The sequence below is a fragment of the Pteronotus mesoamericanus genome, unplaced genomic scaffold (assembly GCF_021234165.1).
Source record: "Pteronotus mesoamericanus isolate MK-2021 breed Mesoamerican mustached bat unplaced genomic scaffold, CSHL_Meso_final scaffold_21, whole genome shotgun sequence".
NCBI lineage: Eukaryota > Metazoa > Chordata > Mammalia > Chiroptera > Mormoopidae > Pteronotus > Pteronotus mesoamericanus.
The window spans coordinates 13,898,412-13,920,891 of NW_026555310.1; the positions used below are offsets into that span (position 1 = coordinate 13,898,412).

At 36.3% G+C, this 22,480-nt stretch overlaps 1 protein-coding gene across 1 annotated transcript in view; it reads left to right on the top strand.

Annotated features, from left to right (window-relative positions):
- SYT10 (synaptotagmin 10) overlaps positions 1 to 22,480 on the top strand; it is a 58,487-nt gene that overhangs the window by 24,892 nt on the left and 11,115 nt on the right. The window contains exon 3 of the mRNA XM_054590886.1: positions 4,394 to 4,961. Coding sequence (XP_054446861.1) covers positions 4,394 to 4,961 — 568 coding nt within the window. The remainder of the gene's footprint in view (positions 1 to 4,393; positions 4,962 to 22,480) is intronic.

Below are 22,480 nucleotides of genomic sequence, written 5' to 3' on the forward strand. Positions count from 1 at the left end.
CTGCAAGGAGGCTAGTGGCGCTATAGTAGAGAGAGCAAGTTGGCGAGTGCAAGGGAAAAGTCGGAGAGGTAGCAGGAACTGAACCACTTTTGGCTTTTACTCTGAGTAACATGAGAAGCCACTAAAGCATTTTTAATCAGAGGGGCGGCATGATCTGACTTATATTTTGAAAAGGTAATTCTGTTGTTTTGAGAATAGACATGGAAAGAGACTTAAGGATAGAAGTAAAAAGACCATTAAGGAGGCTCTAATGCAGGCCAGAGACGATGGTGAGTCAGACCAGGAAGATGATAGTTAACAATGGTGGGAACTGACTGGATTCAGTTTGAAGGCAGAACAAACAGAACATCTTGACAGATTAGGCCTATGAGTAAAAAGAGAGAAGTGAGTTCAAGCTGGACTGAGCATCTAAAAGGATAAAATTGAGGTAGACAAGACTGAGAATGGGGTGAGTTTGAGAGGCAAGAACAAGAGATCGAGGATGGGCTGCATTTCAGGATTCTATTAGAAATCAAAGTGGAGAAGTTGAATAGGCAAGTAGATACCAACTTGGATTCTGGAGAGAATCTGTTGTACATATATAAATTTGGAGTACACATATAGATGGTGTCCAAAACCAGGGGATGATATCATCAAAAAGGTGAGTGAGGACACACACAAAAAAAGAGGAAACCAGAGGTGAATCCCTTAGATACTCTTGTGTTAAGACATTAGGAACAACACAGTAGACTGAGAAGTAGAGACCCGTGAACTAGGAGGAAAGCCAGGGGAAGTAACCCTGAAGCTAAGTGAGGGGAGTATGTGAACAACCAGGAGTGACATTGATAAGGTCAGGCGGGATGGGGACTGTGGATTGACTTGTGAGTTTAAGCAGTGTGGGGGAGATATTGTTGACATTCTCAAGATTGGTCATACTGGAGTTGGCCATGTGAAAAGCTAATTAGAGTGGGTTTAAATAGAATGAGAGGAGATAAATTGGACAGTGAACATACCATCCTCAACTCTTTCAAGGAGTTTGCTGCCAATGTTTTAGAGAAACAGTGCAGTACAAAGAGAGAAAGTGGGGTGAATAGAAGTTTCCTTTAAGATAGAAAAAGTAAGAGTATGCTGTTATGCTGATGGTAATGATCCAGTAAAGAGGGGGAATTAATAATGCAGGAATCAGAAAGGAGCATTCTTGAAGGTTACATGAGAGAAAATGGGAATTTGACTACAAGTGGAGGAATTGGCTTTATATAGAAGCATGGGTAGTTAATTTAATATCAACCAGAAGGCAAAATATATGGGTACAGATTCAGATAGGAGAGTTGATGAGGTATTGTGAGTCTGTGGAATGTTTCTGCTCCTGCTTCAGTTTTCTCTGCGAATTGGGAAGTATGGTCTTTAATTGAGGCTGGGAATGAAGAAGTTGATAAAGGTGTGAAGGAAGGTGAGATGGTATGAAATAGTCTTCTTGCAAATTTAAATTTGAGAGAGAATGGATTGCTGTGCAGCATGAAGGCCCACATGAGGAATGTGGTCTTGAATTTAAAGTGAAACAGTGAGAGTTATTTGATGTTTCACTCCAGTCATATTCACTTGTATATGTGCAGGTGTAGCAATGATGAAGAATTGAACTCAACCAGTGCTGTGGTTTTGCTGTAGAACTAAGAAAGTAGAGAGCACCAAGGGAATCAGGGGTGTACACATAAGAGTAGCTCTAATGATTAATCATGGGGTCAAAACTAAGTAAAAAGGGAAAAATTATATTAAGAAATTAGCAATTAGGAAATGGTGATAAAATCTGTGGATTGGAGGCTCTATTGAGTTGGGAAGGGTGTCTAAGTTGGACTATAAGAAGGCCTGAGCTAGAAGGTCTTGATCTTGATGAGGTGTTGATCAGAGAAAGGCATGCATCAAGTAATATTGACTATCTAGCTCCTCTCTGATGTTCTAGGTAAGGTAGGGAAAGTTTTTTCTTCTCCATCTGGAAGAGTACTTGGGTGACGCTTTTGTAGTTTTGAAGGGTAAGGATGGGATCAGAAATAATTAAATGGCTTGTATGTAGATTGGTTCGATATTTGTGTAAGACTAAATAGCCACTTATCACTGTCATTCCAAAAGAGAAAAAGAAGAAAAAGATTTGTGTTGTCATGGTAATTGTTTAACACTGTAATAATTAAAGCTTCTCTTAGCTGACTAGCTAAACTGTGACTTAGAATATGCACTATTTACCCAATAATTAGGGCACTGGCTTACTAGAGCAAAACGTTACAACTCTGACTCCTGTTAGAAGGGACCCTTTCCAGCTGCATAATTATATTCAGTCATAAGAAATAAATTACTGAATTTTTAGGGAGAGGATAGAATATTAAAATTTCATTATATTGAAAAGTATAAGTGAGTGTGAAGGTATAGAATCAATCTATAAAAATGAGGAATTAACTTTTGGGGATTTTTGCTCACAAAAATAAAAATATTGCATAGGTGAAAGTAAAGTTGATATTAGATTATTTAGTAAAATATTCTAAATGTCTTAGAAACATTAATTATATAAACTGGATTACACTAGATCCACTTTAACAATTCACAACAATATATATTACCTGTATTCCTTTTTTAATTCTTCCTGTCTCCATAAATGCTCTCTGACAATTCCCAGAATCCAATTTAGCCTCTGATCCTGTATATCTGGGAAAAAGTCAAGGTCAAAATATATTTAATAGCATACTTAATGCATTTAAATGAGATCAATCTGTAGACAGATCATTTCAAACTTGAAGTCAGTAAAAACATATATATTTACTTAGATACAGAAACTAAAATATTAGGTGTTAAATTTAGTATGGTTTTAATTAGGAAGGTAATTCCCACATATGAGGTGGAGTAGTCCTATTATGTTCCTTTACATAGACATAATTTTTTTATTAGTACTTCTTAATCAGTTTTGAATGCATAATAGAGCATAAAGTACAGATTTCACTTTGCTACTTAGTATTTTCAAAACATGTTTCTTATCAATTAAAAACTACAAAACTGTAGAATTAATAAGAATTTTGGACATATCTTATCATAACTTACAAATTAAACATCTTCACTTTCTTTCAATTTATCGTAACTAGCCAAAAAAAGCTGCTCCATTCAAAGAAAACATCAACAGGATTTAGAAATTAAATAAATCCCATGGATAAAAGAAAGGTGATTCAAAGCATACTGCACGTGTCCTAACGTGAGTGGCTGAAAAAATTGTTAACATTATTGTTAGAGACTATGGAAGAAATAGTTTGAGAGCAACAGGGAGAAAATAATGAGTTTGCTTGAGATTGGGGCAAAATTAGGACATCCATTTAGAAATCTCCCTTAGAAATAATACAAATGTTGGACTGAAATTTTATGTATCTGAGATATACCTAGGGAACCATCAGATTCAAGATAATAATTATAGTCCAAGAATTAACGATTAGTCTAAAGGAATGAGGAAAGGAAAGAACAAAAGGCTTGGGACTAAGTTTTGAGACGATACAGAGTTGACATACCTCATGCCAGAAATCATGGGGGAAGTAAGTATAAGAGAAATAGATCTGAATGGAAATCACACTTACAGGCCACTAGTAAGGAGAGATATAGTTTATAGATGTAGGTAGATATAGATATATGGTTAATGTTCTGAAAATGTTGACTAGATGAATAGTAACAGTAACTGTAGGAAAGTCAGTTGGAATGTTAAAAACTTTATTGTGTTGGTCTCCAATTCTAAGTCTACATTTTTTTTAAATCCTTAGAATTTCAGAAACCCACTGCATGTTGAAAAAAGGAAAATGTGCACATTTAGGCTGTCACAACTCTCTATTTTTTTAAAAGTAAACATTCACTTAGTTATCTTATTAGAAATAATTAATACACTATAATAAAATGTGGACTTGTTTTTATTTTAATGCCATAGCCACAAAAACACGAAATCCACGAGATATAAATATCCAGGTGAAAAGAAACCAGCCATCTGTATGAGTTATTTACATAATTCTTATGTCTAGATACACCCAGATTATTGATGATTCATAGTATTTTCTGAAATATTGAACTTTGTTGGCAATTGTGTCTCTTTATAACTATATTTAATTAGTGCTTATGACAAAGTACAAAATTTCAAAAGCTCATAAATATTTATATATGTATATTTCAAGTGTTTCTATAATTTTGGGAGGCTTTTTCTTTGGATATTGCATTTTTGGTTTTTCAAAACTGTGTGTGCGCGCGTGCGCACGCGCACGTGCACGTGCATATGTGTCTGTATCTATCTGCTACTGATAAAATGTTTTCATTATCCTGGGGGTGGGGGACGGTTTATATACCACTCTTAAATATTATCTCCAATAGCTTGCCTAAATTATTTTATGTGTATGTGTATGTACAGCCACAATTCCTTCAGGAGACACCTACCAAGGCAAATGCAGGTTTCCAGTGTTGATTTTAGCATGGGCACAGAGCCAGTCTTCCAGAGAGGGGTAACGACCACCAGCATTGGGAGGATTAAACCAGAGCTCTACAAACAGAAATCCGTCGACTCTGAGGGCAACAGGAAAGAAGATGTCAAAACCTGTGGGAAACTTAACTTTACCCTCCAGTATGATTATGAAAACGAACTTCTGGTTGTTAAAATTATCAAAGCCTTAGATCTCCCTGCTAAAGACTTCACAGGAACTTCTGACCCTTACGTGAAGATGTATCTTCTTCCAGATAGGAAAAAGAAATTTCAGACCCGCGTGCACAGAAAGACTTTGAATCCTGTGTTTGATGAAACATTTCAATTTCCTGTAGCATATGATCAACTAAGCAACCGAAAACTACATTTCAGTGTATATGACTTTGACAGATTTTCTAGACATGACATGATTGGAGAAGTGATTCTTGAGAATTTGTTTGATGTCTCTGATCTCTCCAGGGAAGCCACAGTATGGAAAGACATTCATTGTGCTACCACAGTAAGTAATAGTTAAACCAACATATTGCTTTTTATTTGATCTGCAGTTGTATGGAAAACAAAGTATTACTCAGCTTATTGAAGTAAGTTTACAAAGTTGTGGAATTTGTGTTCTAAGAACCTGCAAAAGTAGGACTTGATTGCATACATAGTAATAACTCAGGTACCTAACAGTATATAGGCAACATTAGTGACTGGGTAAGTTAAAAACAACTCTTGTAAGTTACTAAAAAGAGTAAGTGTTTCTCTTGTAAAAATAGTAGGTGTTTCTCTTGTAAAAATAGGAGGTATTCATCTCCTATTTCCCAGCAATCATCCCCTTCGTTAATATTGACTTATATTATTTAAGATGATTTTGTTCCTCAGATCAAACCTAAAATGTACTTCGATGCTATTTTGAAAAGTCTTGGGTTTGATCTAATACAGCCCATTTCTTGAGAAGGTTTTGTGGAATAGACACTATTATACTATTTGAAATGCTGAAAGTGATTGTGTATATTAGAATTTTTCTTTTAATTACAAAATGCTTTTTCAGATTATAAAATAGTTTTAATATTAAAAATTTAGAAAACAGCACAAAATTAAAATACTCTCTAATGCTACTAATTATATATAATATCTTGGCATATTGCTTTCCATTTTTTTCTATTAATATTTAAGTTTAAACTAAGTTTAAAATTTTCTCCACTTATTTTCTTTCATGTTATATTTGATTTAGTGCATGATGTTTAATACATGACTCATTTACTTAACCATTCTTATATTGTTAGACATTTGAGTTAGGCATAAATTTTGTTATACTAAAAATTCTTTTGTTCTTTTACACATAAGTCTAGTTTTTTTTTTTAATTTTGGGATTATTTGTCCAGGATAGAATTACAGAAGTGGAATTAGAGAGCTGGTCCCATAGGTTACATTGCTGAATTGTTTTGATTTGTTGGTTTTTAAATGGAGGCATTTAATTTTTACCACTGATTTGTCTTTATGTAGTTACCATCTTTTGTCTGAGTTTCACCATAATTTATAAGCCTAAGATATAGAAGTTATGAATATAGACAAGGCATTATTTTTTTAAAAAATAAGAAAATTTAAAGTAGTTTCTTTTGACTTTCTCCCCTACCAATATTTTACTAATTACAATCAGTTTTTGAGGTCATTATATTTTCACTATAAATTATATGGATAAATTAATTTTAAAATTTATACTGACAGTTTATTATATTACATAATCATAATGTTTTTATTTCATGGTTTTCATTATGATATATATTAGTCAACAAAGAAGAAATTTTGAAATTAGAACGTATTTCAAAGGTATTGGGGCTCTTTTGATTTCACATTGTTTTTTACCTTATTACTTACATTTCCACAGAAGAAAATAATTATCAGCAGTGATTTTTACTATTTTAAAAAATTCAACACCTTCTAGAATTCTACAAATCCAAATAATAATTAATTGTTAGGTTATTTCTTGATTCCTCAATCTTTTTTTATATTTGTTCTATCACAGTTGCCCCAATCCCCTGATCCCTATTGGTCTCCGCCTGCCCAAGCCCCGCCTATGCTGATTCCTCAACCTTATATTATTTCCTTTTATTCATTCAACAAATATTTTGAGTGCCTAATATGTGTTTGGCCTGGTCTAAGTACTAGGATTGCAAAAAAAAATTATTTGAAGCATGTTCTTTTCATATATTTAGGGTCAGAGGTAAGTAACCACCAAATGAAGTCTAAAAATTAGTATAATCTTATAAAAGATTGACAGTAGATTTTTTTTTTTTACATTTGTAAGTTTTAGTATTTCAAACTGGTCCTTAAAAAGTAGGGATTCTTTGTGGAAACTTCACTGTTAACATGTTTGTTTTGGAGTAAATATTAATAACTTTTTCAATTTTATTTTCAACTCTCCCTTATGCCTGATTTATTAATTTTCTACTTCTGCTGTAAAAATTACTCAAATTATCTGTCTGAAAACCAAACATATTTATCACCTTACAGTTCTGTAGGTTATAAGTTGACATGGTCTTATTAGATAAAAATCAATGTATGGCCAGGGCTGAGTTCCTTTCCGGAGGCCCTGAGAGAGTTCTATTTCTTTTTTTCCTGCTTCTAGAGGCCATAGTCATTCCTTGGTTTAGACTGGGCCCACGTGGGTAATCTAGCATCATCTTCCACCTCAAGATTTATAATCTTAATCACATCTGCATAGTTCCTTTTGCCATGTAGGTAGCGTATTCACAGATTCTGGTAATCAGTATGCAGCCATCTTTGGAATATCTTCGTTCTGCATACCACACCTTTAGATACTTTTATTTCAGTACTCTGGATATGAAAATAAGGAAGATGATGAAATGTATTATTATATTATTCTACTCAAATGACATTTCTCTTTTACTGGAACATTGAGCTACACACTGTTCTAGTGTGTAGAACTGCACACTAGTTCTACTAGTACTAGTACTAGTTACTGCTAGATACTGCTAGTTGCTAGCAGTTACTAGGTACTAGTTACTGCTATTTAGTCTAGATACTGCTTATGGGTTTTTTATTGAGAAGATAGTAATGAAACTTAAATGTCTTGGCTTTGGGACCAAAGCTCACAATATACACTAGTGTCATCTCTATGGATTAGTGTAGTATTTAATTAAAAGTAAGACCTCTTTAAGATTTTGAAAATCATTATGCAATTTCATATGTTCAGATTAATAAAATTTAAAAAATGATATAAGTTGAAATTTGCTTAGGAAACTTTCTAACACTTCTTTAATTTTAAATAATTTTATACAGAAATTATAGGCTTTTCTACCAAAAAAAAAGGAAGAAAAGGAAAGAAACAAATATAATAATATGTCCTCACTCATCCAAGTCTTGTAGAAGCCTGCAAACATAACCCAACTATGATATAAAAGAATTTATATACCATATAAAACATATATTTGAATTAAAATATTAGCTATCTTTGTATTAGGAGAATGATGATAGTATAAATAACTAGATAAGCATAGATCTTGAAAAAACATTCTTAAAATTTAATTTTTTATTTGAAATAATCACGTATGAGTTTTCAAAGAGTGCCTTTATATAACTGCAAATCTCTAACTTAAAATTTAGTAGGAAAAAAACATTTGTCATCAGTTTGTAAAGAAATAGTTGATACATCTTTAATTTCTAATGAATCTCTTTAGCATCAAATTCTACTTTACTATCATATTAATATCAACACCATGGACCTCTTTTTATTTTTCACACCAATGACATTTTATAATTGTTGAAAATAGAACTTTGTGGAAATCAGAGTAGCAGCTTTTTTATGAGATTGTTGTTTTTTTATTTTTTATGTCTCATTTCAACAAATTTTCATCATAGAATCTGTCACTTCTTTTCCATATATCTAAAGGCCTGCCCAAGACCTTATTCAAAAAATCTTTCTAGGCCAATTCATTAAAAGAAATTGATTTTTTTTCCTATAGCATTTGATTCAAATAACTTAAATTTGATTATATAAATATTTACTGAGAACCTTCTTTGTACAATGCTTATACTTTATACAAAGTGGAGAAACTAGTAAAATAAAAATTTTGTTCAAGAAGTTTGGTCTAGTGGAAGAACAAGTAAACAAAAATATAAAAACTATTATAATCATTTCCTGATAACCTCCACAAATGTGGTCTTGTCTACATGCACACACACACACATACTCCATGGTACAGATTGAATCTCCGATGAAAATAGTATTTAAGATCACCTTTGAATAATGAAAGAATTCTAAACAAAGAGGAGATGAATGTTACCTGAAAAGAAAACAGCCTGAGGTAGAGAAAATAAATCAAGACTAGAATGGTTTCAGGGGGAGAAGTAGACTCGTGACTGGGAATATGGATGAAGAAGGGACTAAAGGGAACCCAAAGTAGAATGTGATATTTAAACTACAATCAATAAGACTTTCAATGCCACAGAGGTTCGTATTTATTTTATTTTTACCAGGGGAGTGAAACTACTGCAGCTATGATCTTGTATGGATAGGAGTGGTCGATTATCAGGTAGGAGTCTGACACAGCAGTAGATGAGATGAAATAAATCTAATTAAAACTGGTAGCAGTGGAAATGGAAAGAAGCCATAGTAATGGAAGCGTTACCTGTTGCACTTATTTCAACATTCTAGAAGTGTATGTGTTATATCTGCCACTGTTTCTGAGTTTCAGGAAGAAGCAGTTACGCATTTCTTGCATCCCTCATGGCGTATATGAGCACTTAGTGGTTGATTAGTAAATACTATTTAAATAAATTGACAGCAAATTTTCATAAAATGTCAAGTGTAAGAATATATGTAAGTAAAAATCTACCACTGCCAGATGGAAGAAAAATAATGCAGTGATAGTTTTTACTGATTACAAATTAATAGATGTGTGCTTAGTTATATTTATTAATACTAACTACTTTCCATAGACAATTTTTTAAAATTATTCAGTATATGGCACAAATTTGTATGTAAAATAAACCAAGAATACTTTTCATTTATTTTCAAAAATTCTATCAAGTTGAAACCAGACTCACATATTTCATATTCATAATTTCATTACTACTAAATCATTTCTATATAAGGAGGATTTATATTTTTATCAAGAATTAATAGGCATTTTTAATTTTAAATTGAATTACAAAGGAAATAATAAAGGTATATCTATATTCTGTGCAAAAAAATAATTTTTACTTTAGGATTACCTTACTGTACATCACAAATATGGCAAGCCAGTCACCTCTTGCACTAACAGAAATATTTACAACATAGGGGGAAAAAATCACTTTGAGGAACAGTGTATACCTAAACCACTAGGTCTGTAATGAGAAGGAGATATATTTACTTATATTCAGTTATATTACAAAAAAATCTATGTAAAGACACAATAATTTAATAAGTTACTTATTGGCAAATGGTAAAAATGGAATGAATATAGAGAAGGAATGATTTGCAACATACTGCTTTATAAATATTTTATTTTAAAACTATATGAGTATAATATTTAAATTTTTAATTAAATTTTTTAAAAATGTGAATCATTATAAAGACTAATATATTTTAAATATTTAAATGTAGTTTTCTCATGCTCTCAAGAAGCCATTGAAAGTATAGGTAGGTAAGATAAGGAAAAGCTTTTGTTTCCTTTTTTTTTTTTGAACAGAACTAACTTCATTTTTCTTGTTTATTTATATACTCATCTATTCAATGAACATTTTTCAACACCAACTATGTTCTAGACACTTAGGAATTCTCACAAGAAAAGGAAGGTATACATGCATAACCATATTTACCTGGTTTACAGTTACAAAGTGCTTGAATCCGTTGCCTCCAATTAAAGATCTGTCAAATATTGTTTGAGAGAGTGGGCCTTGACATGACAAATACAAAAGAAACTGTTGTGGTCCTTGTACCAGCCATTCAGAGTACTAAGTGTACTCGCTGAGCTTTGGTTTCAAGTAATGTGTTTTATTATGCATTACTAAAATTTCTTTAAACATTAAAAATTTTAGTTTGTTTTCTTATTTCTATGAGTATTTGTAATTCTTCCTCCAACCATCCTGAATCTATCTCAGGATTAGAATAACACTGTATATTTTTGCACATAGCTATCAGTGAACTCTCTTGTAAAGTTTGTTAACTACAGAACGATGTGTTAGCCAATAAGCTTTCAAAGAGGGTCAAAATACCAACAGCATGCCAAGGAAAAAAGTGTGGCAGGAATCAGGGCAGTAGGGAATAAACCTTTTTGGTCAGGGGCCCTTAAGCCAGATCTGGTGCAGCAGGCAGTGCTGTAACCATGGGCCTGCAGATTGGCCGAGCCTGCTCCTCTGCGAGCGTTTCTAACTTTCTCTTTCATCTCTGCTGTAAACCTGACCCTGGAGTGTCACAGATCTCACATCTGCCACTAATTATTCACTCAGATCATGCAAATAACTTCCATGAACCTATCTGGAAGGTCTTTTAGTCATTTTGCAAGAATCAATGGGAATCATCGATGCTACAATATAAAATTAAATTTAAATTAGGTTTAAAATAATACAGTCTACCAGAGACTATCACAAAATTATGAGAGTTCCCAAGGCCTGATTCTTCTTGGTGTTAACACCTGCTCAACTCAGGCCAACTGTTAAAAGGAACTTTGTCTTGTGAATATTTGGTTTTCAGTAAGTCACCATAATTATTTTTAAAATTAAATCACATCTCCATACATTCAGAGTACAAGCCTTCATTATTAGTTCAGTCTATTTTGACTATACTTTGCATTTCAAGTGAAAGATTGAACATAAATTGGTTTTAAAATAGCCCACAACAATGATTATAATAGCCTTTTTAATATGTTTCAGCAGATTTCTTTAATATTGATTACAGTGTTGTTTCACCGAACAAAAAATAAATTAAAACTAAGCATGTCTGAAGCTTAAATTTGTGCCACCAGTTTTAGACTCAATTCAGAACCAATGCCATGCTTTTTAAACAAACATAGAATTGTTGGGTAAGCACAGTGCAATATTTTGACTCATTGAAAGAACATCATTAAAAAATTGGTGCTCAACGCTAACCATATTTTAATCATATTTGTTGTTTAAAAAGCAAGATGATTTTTCCAAATTCTTTGCATCTACATAATGTGCAATCTAAATTTCTCCATTGTTCTACTTGTAAAGATTATGAATGCCATCTAGCCTCCCTCTCTCTCCCTCCCTCCTTCCTTCTTTCCTTCCCCCTCTTCCTTCCCCTTTCCCCTCCCCACCTTCTTCCTTCTCCTTCTTTCTCTCTTTCTCTCTCTCTCTCTCTCTCCCCCTTTTTCTCTGTGTTGAGGCAATATAGCTGTATTACTGAGAACCTGGGCTCTGGGACAAATTGAACATTTGTAGTCCTACTGTGTCGCTTACCTATATGACTTTGAGCAAGTTACTAAATTTCTCTAAGCCTTAATTATTTTATCTGTATGAGGGGAATGATAAGAAGGCAAGAAGGCCAACTATACTTTGTTGAATAAACTAGATAACTGCTTAGCACAGAGCCAGGCATTTGTAAATACTCCCTGTATGTTACCTGCAAAGTATTAGCTGAATGGTATCTTTAGGTATGTTTTTGGTTGTTGATGTAGATTATATATTAAATTGGAATAAAGATCTCAGCCGTCCCATTACTATGGTAGGGACTACTTTAGGTTGTGTTTAGGCCACAGAGTTTTGTGTGAGGAGTAATTTAAATCTTTTTAGTTACTGTATGCTGTGATTCTGTGAGTAGATACCTGTTGTATTTGTTCAGCTTTTTGATGTTTATACTTGTCACCTAGCATGCCCTAACCTCCCACTTGATTTGACTCTTCCCTTTCCACAGGGCACTTTCTGCTCTTTGTTCCCTCTCCAGCCTGTACATGAGCTTATAAAGAACGTGCACTTGTAAAAACCTCAGGAGATAAGGATGCTGGATCTCTTCTCTGTGTCACTTCAGGCTGGCTCACTCTCCACTGTTCTCGTACCCTGCTCGGTGCCTCAAGAGGCCGCCTGGTTCGGTACAAAGACTCTCTGCCCTCTGAATTCTCACTAGAGGTGTGAGGGTGGGGAGTATGACACTTGGATATGCATTCTCTTCTGCTCATTCCCTGAGAGAGAGAATGCCTCTGGCTGGTATGTCCTTCACCTGAGGCAGTTCATCTCAGAGTGGCCTCTTCTTTTGAATCCAGGTAGTTGTTACCCCCCTTTCCCTTTCAGATGTAGGGGTCCTCACAGCCTCTGCCGTCACCTGCCTCAGGGCACTTGCTCTGCCACCTTGTAGTTTCCTACTCCCTGCTCACGTCTCTGTAACTAGTCCCTTTGTCAAACCCTGTGGAATTATTCTAACTTGTGTGTGCCATCTGGTTTCTCCTGGATCCCTGACTAATAAAGAAAAAGATTCCTGATTACAGTAAGGTTAGTTTCTTTTAACCACCTTGGACCATGCCATGTACCTGAGATGCTCTGTATTTGTTTATTTCCTTTGGAAGAGACAAATTCTTTAAAATCTTGATAATAAGATAAGGCCTTTCTTCCACTACAGAAAGTGAGAAGAAACCATGACTACTTTTTGAAATTTTCTAATCTTTATTACACAGAGAATTTCAAAGGAACTCCTAATATTGGAATTTCACATTTCATCAGTTTTAAAAAGTTAGATTTTCTGTCACTTAAAGATTCCAGTCAAGAATAACACACCATTTATTTAGAACAATTTGGAAAAATAGTTCTTTATGTTAATTTTTATAGGTTTCAAAACATACTCGTATTTGTGTTCTATTCCTTACTTTAAAAAAGTTAAGATAAAAATGTTTCTATAATGTTATACCTGTCCCTGCTTTTTAAGTAGAATCTTCTAAGTAACTTAACCCTTTCTTAATAGTGGTGATCTTTATGACCATTAACTATTACAATACATTTTAAAAGCAGGTTCTTGTTTCTGTCCATTGCTCTTCTATTACACTATTTTATCTCCTCTCTACGTGTACGTGCTTCCTGCATTCCCTACATCTTCAATTTGTTGCTTTTAGGTTGTATAATAAAATACCTAATTCAGGAGACTTGTGTATACATAAAATCAATACATCTTAAGTAATGCCCTTAGGTCTTGTTCTCAGCGTAAAGTGCATGAGACTTGTAACAGGTCAGAAGTATCTTCACAGTCACTTAAAATTCATGGGTGTGAGCAGAGTAGGATTTTCAGAAGTCTCTTGTCTAGACCGTAGCGTTACCAGACAGAGGACCTGGCCCTGAGCGGGTCTCCCTAGGGCCAGCGGGTGGTGTGGGGGTTCTTGACTCGTGCAGGAAAGATTTCATAACATGAGTCCAGGTGACAATGAGGGTGCATTTACTAAAGCTGGGGACAGTGAAAGAAGGAAGGACTTAACATAAAAGCAACCGGAGAGCCTAGGTTGGGCTGCCTCAGCTCACTGCGAACTCACTGGGACAGTTTCAGAGGATTAGCCTGAGACAAGCTGCCGCTGCCTATTTCTCCCCAGACCACAAGTCTCCCTGTCCCTTAGAGATCAGGAGATGCGCAGGGGGTGCGTACCTGTAGGGGAAGAAGAGAGGGGAGGTAGTGGCGTAAACTGCTCCCTAGAGGGGGAGCACAAGCACTGGGTCCTTTATCTTGAGGCTTTAATCTCTGTCTTGCAGGCGGGGGCTTAGGGGAGGTCTCAGGGGAGACTTTCAGGGCGAAGGCATAGTTTTCCAGGTGCTCTCTGTCAGGGCTGTGGTTGCTACTGATTGGCCAGCGCCAGGGCAGGGAGTCATTAGTCTTCACAGCTGATCCTGACGTTGCCCACCTGGTTTTGCTGCTTTTCTGCGCCTAGAGCTGAAATACAGCTGAGGCCCAGGTGTTCTCTCCAGGGAGTGACCTTCTGTGTCTGGCTGTAAATTGCTCACCATTGTGTTCCTCTATCTGTCTCAGTTTCCCTATTCCACTTGCCAAGGAATTTCCTAGCTTCTTACTCTCCTGCCATATTATGAGCATATTATTTTTAGAATTGATAAAGAGTTCAGGTGACTCCTGAGACTACTGATGGCTGCTGATCAGAAGCGAACCATGGTCTCAGTGTCAACAATATCTCTGGCTAGTATGTGAAGAACAGACTTTGGGGAGCAGTATGAAACCATGAGAACTAATTTAAGGTAGACTTGAGAATATAAAGGCAAGTTCTCCCAGTCCAAGTGTTTATATGCAGCAATACTGAGAGGACTCCTTTAATTAGGGATTTTGTAAAGATATTTAAAAGCGTAAAACACTCTAAGGAGAGATGTGTATAGTTTTCTACACCAGTCTCTATGTCCCTGTCTATAAATGATGATTAAGGTTTGAGGGTAAGTCTCCAGCTCCTCTCACCAAGAAGATTAAGATTTTTTTTTTATCCAGTATGATAAAGGGAAAAGTTCTTATCAAATTTGTATCCTCTTCTTATGTCCTATGGTGGCTCTTGTGTTGGGCTATCCCCTCTTTACTTCAGGCTCTTATTTCACAGGCAGTTATGAAATTTGGTTTATAAAACCCAGGAAAGGCCGTTTTAGGCCTCAGCTCTATCTCCACAACCTGGACACTCGGTGGCTTCCGGTACCTAGGTCTATAGCTGTGTAAGACAGGATAAGAGCTAAACTCTTTTGTCAGGCAGAGATATTGCCCACTTGCGTTGGAGTTGAAAATGGTTCTCCCACTGAGCAGACACACAGCACTATTAAATAGCATCCCTGGCAACAGTAGCGCTGAGTTGTGACTGTTAATCACTTAACGCTAAGTGGGGTTTGTAATTACCCCATCTCGTACACTGCCATGTTCTCTGCCCTTTTCTGCCCTGATTCCAGCAAGACTTCACCTGGATTTGTACCATGGCCAACCACAATTCTTAATATTATATGCTTAATACAAGTGCATTTCTTCCTTCTCACAGAAATTCAAGCACGCCCTAAAGGAGACCTAGTAAGCATTTTCTGTCTCCAAGTGGAGACAGCAGGAACGAATTAATAATGGCAAATGTGATATAAAAATCCAGGACTCTAATGAGGTTTTGTGATCGAGCCCTCCTTTGCCTGTTCCTGCCCCACTCTCATTGAACACGAAATCTGAGTTAATGAGAATCACCAGGAGGAATAAGGGCAGGGTGGAAGTGCTGTGGGAAAACTGTAGTTCTGTGAAAGGGAGGGAAGCGGGCTAAAAACTGAGGAAGGGTTACAATGGTCTTTACATGTCTTAATTGTATTCCTCCAAGCAGCCTCCCCCTTCTTGTCCTGTGGCTGCTTGCGCTGGCAGTTGGAGGAGACGGCCAGGTGTGCAAAGAAAAGAAAGCAATTTCTACACCTTAGGGATACATTTGACTCTGCAATTCCAATGTGCTATAGAATGATAGCAAACGGTATCCCAGATCACATTAGACTACAGGGGTCTGCAGAGAAGTAAAGTTCAATAAAACTAATAGAGCCCTGGCTAGTATGGCTCAGTGGATTGAGTGCCAGTCTGCAAATTGAAAGGTTGCTTGTTCAATTCCCAGTCAGGGCACATGCCTGGGTTGCAGACCAGGTCCCCCGTTGGGGATCTGTGAGTGGCAACCTATCAGTGTATCCCTCAAACATCGATGTTTCTCTCCCTCTCTTTCTCCCTCCCTTCCCCTCTCTCTAAAACTAAATAAATAAAATCCTTAAAAAAAAAACAACTAATAGATACATATCCTCTAACTTTAGCTCCCCAAACCCTAAGTATATCTTTAAATGGCTGAAAACTGTCATGACTCTTAGTTTTTTGTACTGTCAGGGCCACCATATATGGACAAGCCCTTGCATAGGTCTAGGGGGTTCCACTCACAATGCCCTTGACACCAGTAAACGGTGTTGCAATTTGCTCACCTGTTCCCTGCTTACTGAGTAGTCTTCACTCCTTCAAACAGTTGTCCCTGCTGCCACTGAAGTCATGACCAGGCCTGATGCTTTTATGATTTATTTTTTCACTTATTTGCTCAATAAACTTGTTACTAAGCATCAACTTTATCCCAGTCACTGACCCCAGAAAAAATTGTTTTAAATAAGAAAAAAAATAGTATTTTTGAATAGCAGCAATACGTCAGGCTGCTAACAGGACCCATGACATGCATTATATTTTTATATTATTTCTTTTAAATCTAAATGCAGCCTCTCCAAGTTAGCTATGAAAATGGATCTCATATTGACTGCAGAGAAAATCAAGGTTGACTTGAATAAGTATTCTGAGAGGGATCATTAGAAAAAGGTCAGTGTATTGCCGTTTAAATTATACCCTGGCAATTTCAGAACCAGTGGTTTCTGTGTGGCCTTCTGGCCATTGTTGGACACTCCAAGCCTCAACACCTCTTTATATGCACCTCCCTCTGTTTTTAATTCTCTCTACCTTTCCTCATTCTTCACGGTTCAGATGAAATGTCATGCACCTCCGAAGTCCTGCTAGATCTTCAGGGCAAGAATCGGGTACTTTTCATCTCTGTTCCTATAATTAAAACCCAAGAATTTCTCTAAAAAATACTTGCCACACTGTATTTAAAAATAATAATAATAATAATAAAGCATGTACTTAAAATTATGCAGACTTATGCTTTTCTTCTAGCCTGTCCCCTAATCAATTGTGTGATGTTCTGAGAGATTACATGACTCATCTAAAATCACATGTAAACCCTATGTGGAGAAACACTTTTGTCTCGGTTATCAGTGTGCCCCCAATGACTACAACATTGCCTGGCATTTTGGATGCTTTCAATGAACACAAGCATTCTAATGAATGAACAAATGTTTCAGTATTAACAAGGCATTTGATATAGCGAGAGAGCCGTGTTTTGGGATTGTGGGAACATCATGAGAAATTTGTAAGATGAAGGCAGGGAAAAAACTTAGGGACCAGATTCTTAGGAACCACGTGTGTCATGTAGAGGAGTGTGAACTCTGTATGTTTTAGGCCCTGTGTGGCCAACACATATCAAAGAGTCAAAAACAATCCCCTTGAGATTTTTAGCTAAACCTGAAGACAATATAAATAACAATGTACACTCATTATCCTATATGGCCTTCCTGATGCCCAACCAGATCAACCCTAAGGCTCTCTGCCTTAAGGATTACATCCTTCCTCATCTAGGACATTGTCTGGAAATCAAAGTGATAGCCAATTTTTTATGACCATTTGTTGTGGAACTTGAAATTTAATTATTAGTACCAATTGATCCTTTGTAGCCTTTCCAACAAGGCTCCACCAGCTCAATAGCAAACAAGGCCTAAAAGGGCCTGTCCATGTGTTCTTGACCGTGCCTGAATTATATATGCTAGTTAGTGTTCATTCTGCCAGTGCTTAAAATTATAGACTTTTGGAGCTACAAATAAATTAGTTCATCTCTTTAAACACCCTCATGTTATACCAAAAAACCCCAGAACACCCTGAGATTAAGTGAGGTTAAGTGGATTGCTCAAGGTTAAATTCCATTCCTTTTTTAGATGAATGGGAGGTGTGCATTAAAGAGAAATAAAAATCTTATGGTAGTTTTAATTCAGTAAACCCTTCTGGGTCTGCATGTCACTGCAGCTTCATTTTGTGAGCAGATGGATGAAGTAATGTGATGAAGAAGCTCGTTTGATCCAGTAACACATTGTTTAACAGCGTGTGGAAAACCATCCGTTTTCCTTACCAATCAGGAAATGCAGAAGGCAGGCCGCACTTAGGGGGCTAAGCAGATGTGAAGGCTGATATCACCACGGCAACCAATTGTTTGTTTAAAGGATTTTTCCAATAAGTTTTAATGATTCTTTCTAATACATCACTAAATTCAAACCTTTCTTCAGCCAACACCTTCCCACACCTGTTTACGTTAATGGCCTCTCTCTCCTGTCTTTTTACATCCTAATCTAGACTTCTCCAAGTGAAGAAGCATTTTTTCAAATTGTATTTTTGTTACCCTCATAACACTCACGTACAACGTTGTTCCCCTTCTTCACTCTAAATCCCATCCATTTAATTTTTCAAACCCCAACATCATGATTATTTCCCTCCAGGGAGGCTTCCCTTAGTTGCTGTGCCCTTGGGTACAGAGCTTTCAATGTGCCCTCCTCTAGGTCTCTTGCACTCAACTGCTATAGTTTGATCTCACTGATAGTGCAGTTAGTCCTGAAATAGGACGTGCCGTGCAACTATTTGTATATCAATTTATCTTTTCTATGACTTTTATTTTGGAGAGACAATACATGAAATAAAATTCCGTGACTATGTTTGTGAGGTTGACTACAGCCAATCATCAGAAAATGACACCCAGATCTGTCTGTGGAGCCAGGATGAAGAAATCAAATGGCAGTCCCCATCCAGCCAGAAGACCGTCATTGTGAATGTTCACCCAAGTGTGTATGAGAATGAAATAAAGGTCTTACCTGGAAGAAATTTCATAGAACACTATATCCTAGGCTTTATTGCCAGCTTTCAAATGATTATTTGCCCAAAGATACCAGTGTTTTAAAGGTTAATATGGGACATTCATATTTATATAGAATTGCACTAAATGAGATCACCCATAAATAAAATTTGCAGAAACTCAAAGCCTTTCTCATTTTAAGCCAAAATTACCACTTCAAACATTTTAAGGGTTTTGCATAAAAATAACTCTAAAAAATAGTGTACACGTCTCTACGTTCTTCAACAGAGCATATAGGATACTTTCCCTTAGCTTGATGACCCAGAGTCATCGTTTTGATATTAATTACTTTTCAAGTCTGTAACAAACTAATGTTTTTAAGTTGCCGAGGTTTTAGTGTTCCACTTGACCTAAAATGCTCTAGATTGCTCTGCTTTTTAGAACACTTGCTTCTCTTTTATATGTATGGTGTCTTTGCAGCTATCATTTATTTCTCCCTCCACCAGAGCTACTGCTATTAGTTTCCCCATCTCCCCATTTCACAGGAGTTTTGACCTGATGTAGATTGACATACTAAGTACGCACTCTTGTTAGAATTTTGTCTAAAATAATAGTCAGTGGTTGTTGAGTAAGAAATGATTTAGTCTCTTTAACTAAGATTTTACTGTGTAACTTTGTTATATTTATGCTGGCTGTTCAGAGACTGTTCAGCTTATTTCCTGATTCTTTGCTCGGCACCAGAGAGTTCAGGTTGTTCAGACAGAGTGTGGCCTTATAAACAGTGGTGGTCTGGAGCAGACAGAGCAAGACAGAGCAATTGAACTTGACTGGCTCCCTGGAGATGGGCCATCAACACAGGGCAGACCCTGTGGTGGGTACTGAGAATTAGTGCACACTGTAGCTCAGAGCACTGAAGCCAAAATCTGAAGTTCTGCTGTTGTATCTGCTGTAGGGCCTTTTTAAAGGTCCTATACTATTTTGCTTCATTAAGTTCATTTTCATGATTATCTCTTAGGTTGCTTCCAGATTTTAAAAGTCAAAGAATATTGATATTTACCATAGAGAATATTCTGCCCTTTTCAGTATGTAAGCAGTTTGAGTTCTCACATCTACACTTCCTGAAAGAAAAATTTAGTCTAATGAAGAATGAAAATTTTGTGCAATTATCGTGGATGCATACTATAAATTAATTTTTAACACCCAGTTTATTCCATTTTTAAAAAAAAACTCCTGACTATATGTAGTTTAAATATTTAAGTAGATTTCTTACTACTGAAGTAGGCAAAAAGCCAACTAACTTGTTATACAGAGCTCTTCAGAGGTGTCCTTTAATTATGCTTTTTGTTTTCCATTTATTTGGGCTAGTATTTTGGTCAGCTCCTCACTTTAGCCTCTTTATGTATATCAATACATGTTAATAACAGCTAGTCAAAATTATGTCTCAGCTGGATCCATAAAAACGGATGTTTGAAAGATAAGACTAAACATGATGAACTTTCTTTGTTCCAGCTAGTTAAGCATGTGACATATCTAAAGAAGTACAAAAATTATTCCCAGAGATTATTTAATGCGTAAAAGTAAAACCATGTCAGTCAGACACATGAAAACATTTATTTACTATCTCCTTTAGATGTCTCGATGTCTCAGCTTGTGAACTTTTTTTCACATCTTTGTATAGGGTGCATTTCCCATTTGACCCCAAGCATTTCATCTCTAAGATCATGTCTCCTATTGTGTCCCTAGCTCCTCCATCACCACCCCCAGCATGTTTCTTGGTGGAACTTGGTGTTTTGCTCTGCATTCATAATCTTTACCAGCTGATAACAAAACATGCGTACTAACTAACTGATAGCTCTTAGAAGGACAGCTACCCAGTGGGGGGTGGGGATGGCTGCCGGAGAGAACACCTCAGCCCGCTGACTAAGCCTAAAGAAATATTTGGAAAAAAAGAGATAGAAAGTGAAACAAGGAGACAATCATCAGATAAAGATAAAATTCGGACTCATTTTCTTTTTTAATATATAATCTTTATTATATTTTTCCATTGCCATTGAGTCCCCTTTTACTCCCCTCCCCCCAGCAGTCACGACGCTGTTGTCCATGTCCGTGACTTCTTTTTCTTTTGTGCTCAATCCCTCTATCCCCTACCTACCCCCCGCCAACTACCTGTCATCTGTCCTCCATTTATGAGTCTGTCTCAGTTTTGCTTGTTAGTTTAGTTTGTTCAATACATTCCAGATATGACTGAAATCATGTGATATTTGATTTCTCTGACTGGCTTATTTTACTCAGCCTAATGTTCTCTAGGTCCATCCATACTGTTGCAAAAGGTAAAATTTTCTTTTTTACCGCCACTTAGAATCCCATTGTGTAATGTCCCATAGCTGTTTTATCCACTCATCTATTGATGGACACTTGGGCTGCTTCCATATTTTGGTGATTGTAAAATAACTCCACAATGATCGAACATAGAAGTGCTTATGTTCTTTCAAATTAGTGTCTTGGGTTCCTTCAGATATATTCCCAGAAGTGGGACTGCTAGGTCAAAAGGCAGATCCAGGCCCTGGCTGGTGTGGCTCAGTGGATCGATTGAGTGTCAGCCTGTGAACCAAAGGGTCACTGGTTTGATTCCCAGTCAGGGCACATGCCTGGGTTGCAGGCCAGGTCCCCAGTAGGGAGTGTGTGAAAGACAACCACACCGTGATGTTTCTCTCCTTCTCCTTCTCCCTCCCTCCCTCTCTCTCTAAAAATAAATAAATAAAAGCTTTTTTTAAAAAAAGGCAGATCCATTTTTTCTTAACCCTTTACTGACTACTCTTCCTTTTCAACTGAGATCTTCAAGGGTAGAATCATGCCATGTCTGTCTTGGTGTCCACGGGACCTACCCGTGAGCCCAGCAAGAGGCTGAACTTGGCAGGAAGCTACAGCCTTCCTGTACTCCCTCAGGCCTCTCCTATTGGGTCTTGCTCACTATTTTGGGTCTGTAGCAATCCAACAGCACAGAGGAGACCCAGTTGGACATCCCTTTCTTATAAAATATTTATTTTTACTAATTTTCTCAAAAAATAGTAATCGTTTCACTTGATTAATTTTTTTATTTAAGCAGTACTCACTGAGCACCTGATATGTGTAGCACACTGCTCCATGTGATAGCAGTACAGCAAGAGTGTCTGGTCTTATGACTGTTAAATACCTTGGGTTTTGTTTAGAGTATCTTACTTAATGATTAAAACTCCTGTGGTGTGGGTATTTTCCTGAATTTAAAAATGAAGTTTCGGAGAGTTAAGACTTAATTAAACTTTCAGGATCTCACAGCTAGGAAGCAGAAAACAGGAATCAAAATCCAAGTGTAACTGACTCAAACTTTATGCTCTTAATTACTAGGCTTTACTACTTCTAGACCATGAATAAAGAAATGGGAATATGTAAATAAGAATATGAGCTGTAAGAATATGTCCAATAAATGTTAATTGCTTGTCATGAAGAATTTTTAAGAACCTAGTTCTTTGACCTGAATGCATAGCAACTCTATTTCCCCCCAAATTAAATCTACCAAAATTGTTTACCAGGAATGATTTAATTAAATCCTGTAAACAACTTTTTAAGAAGCATCCTAAAT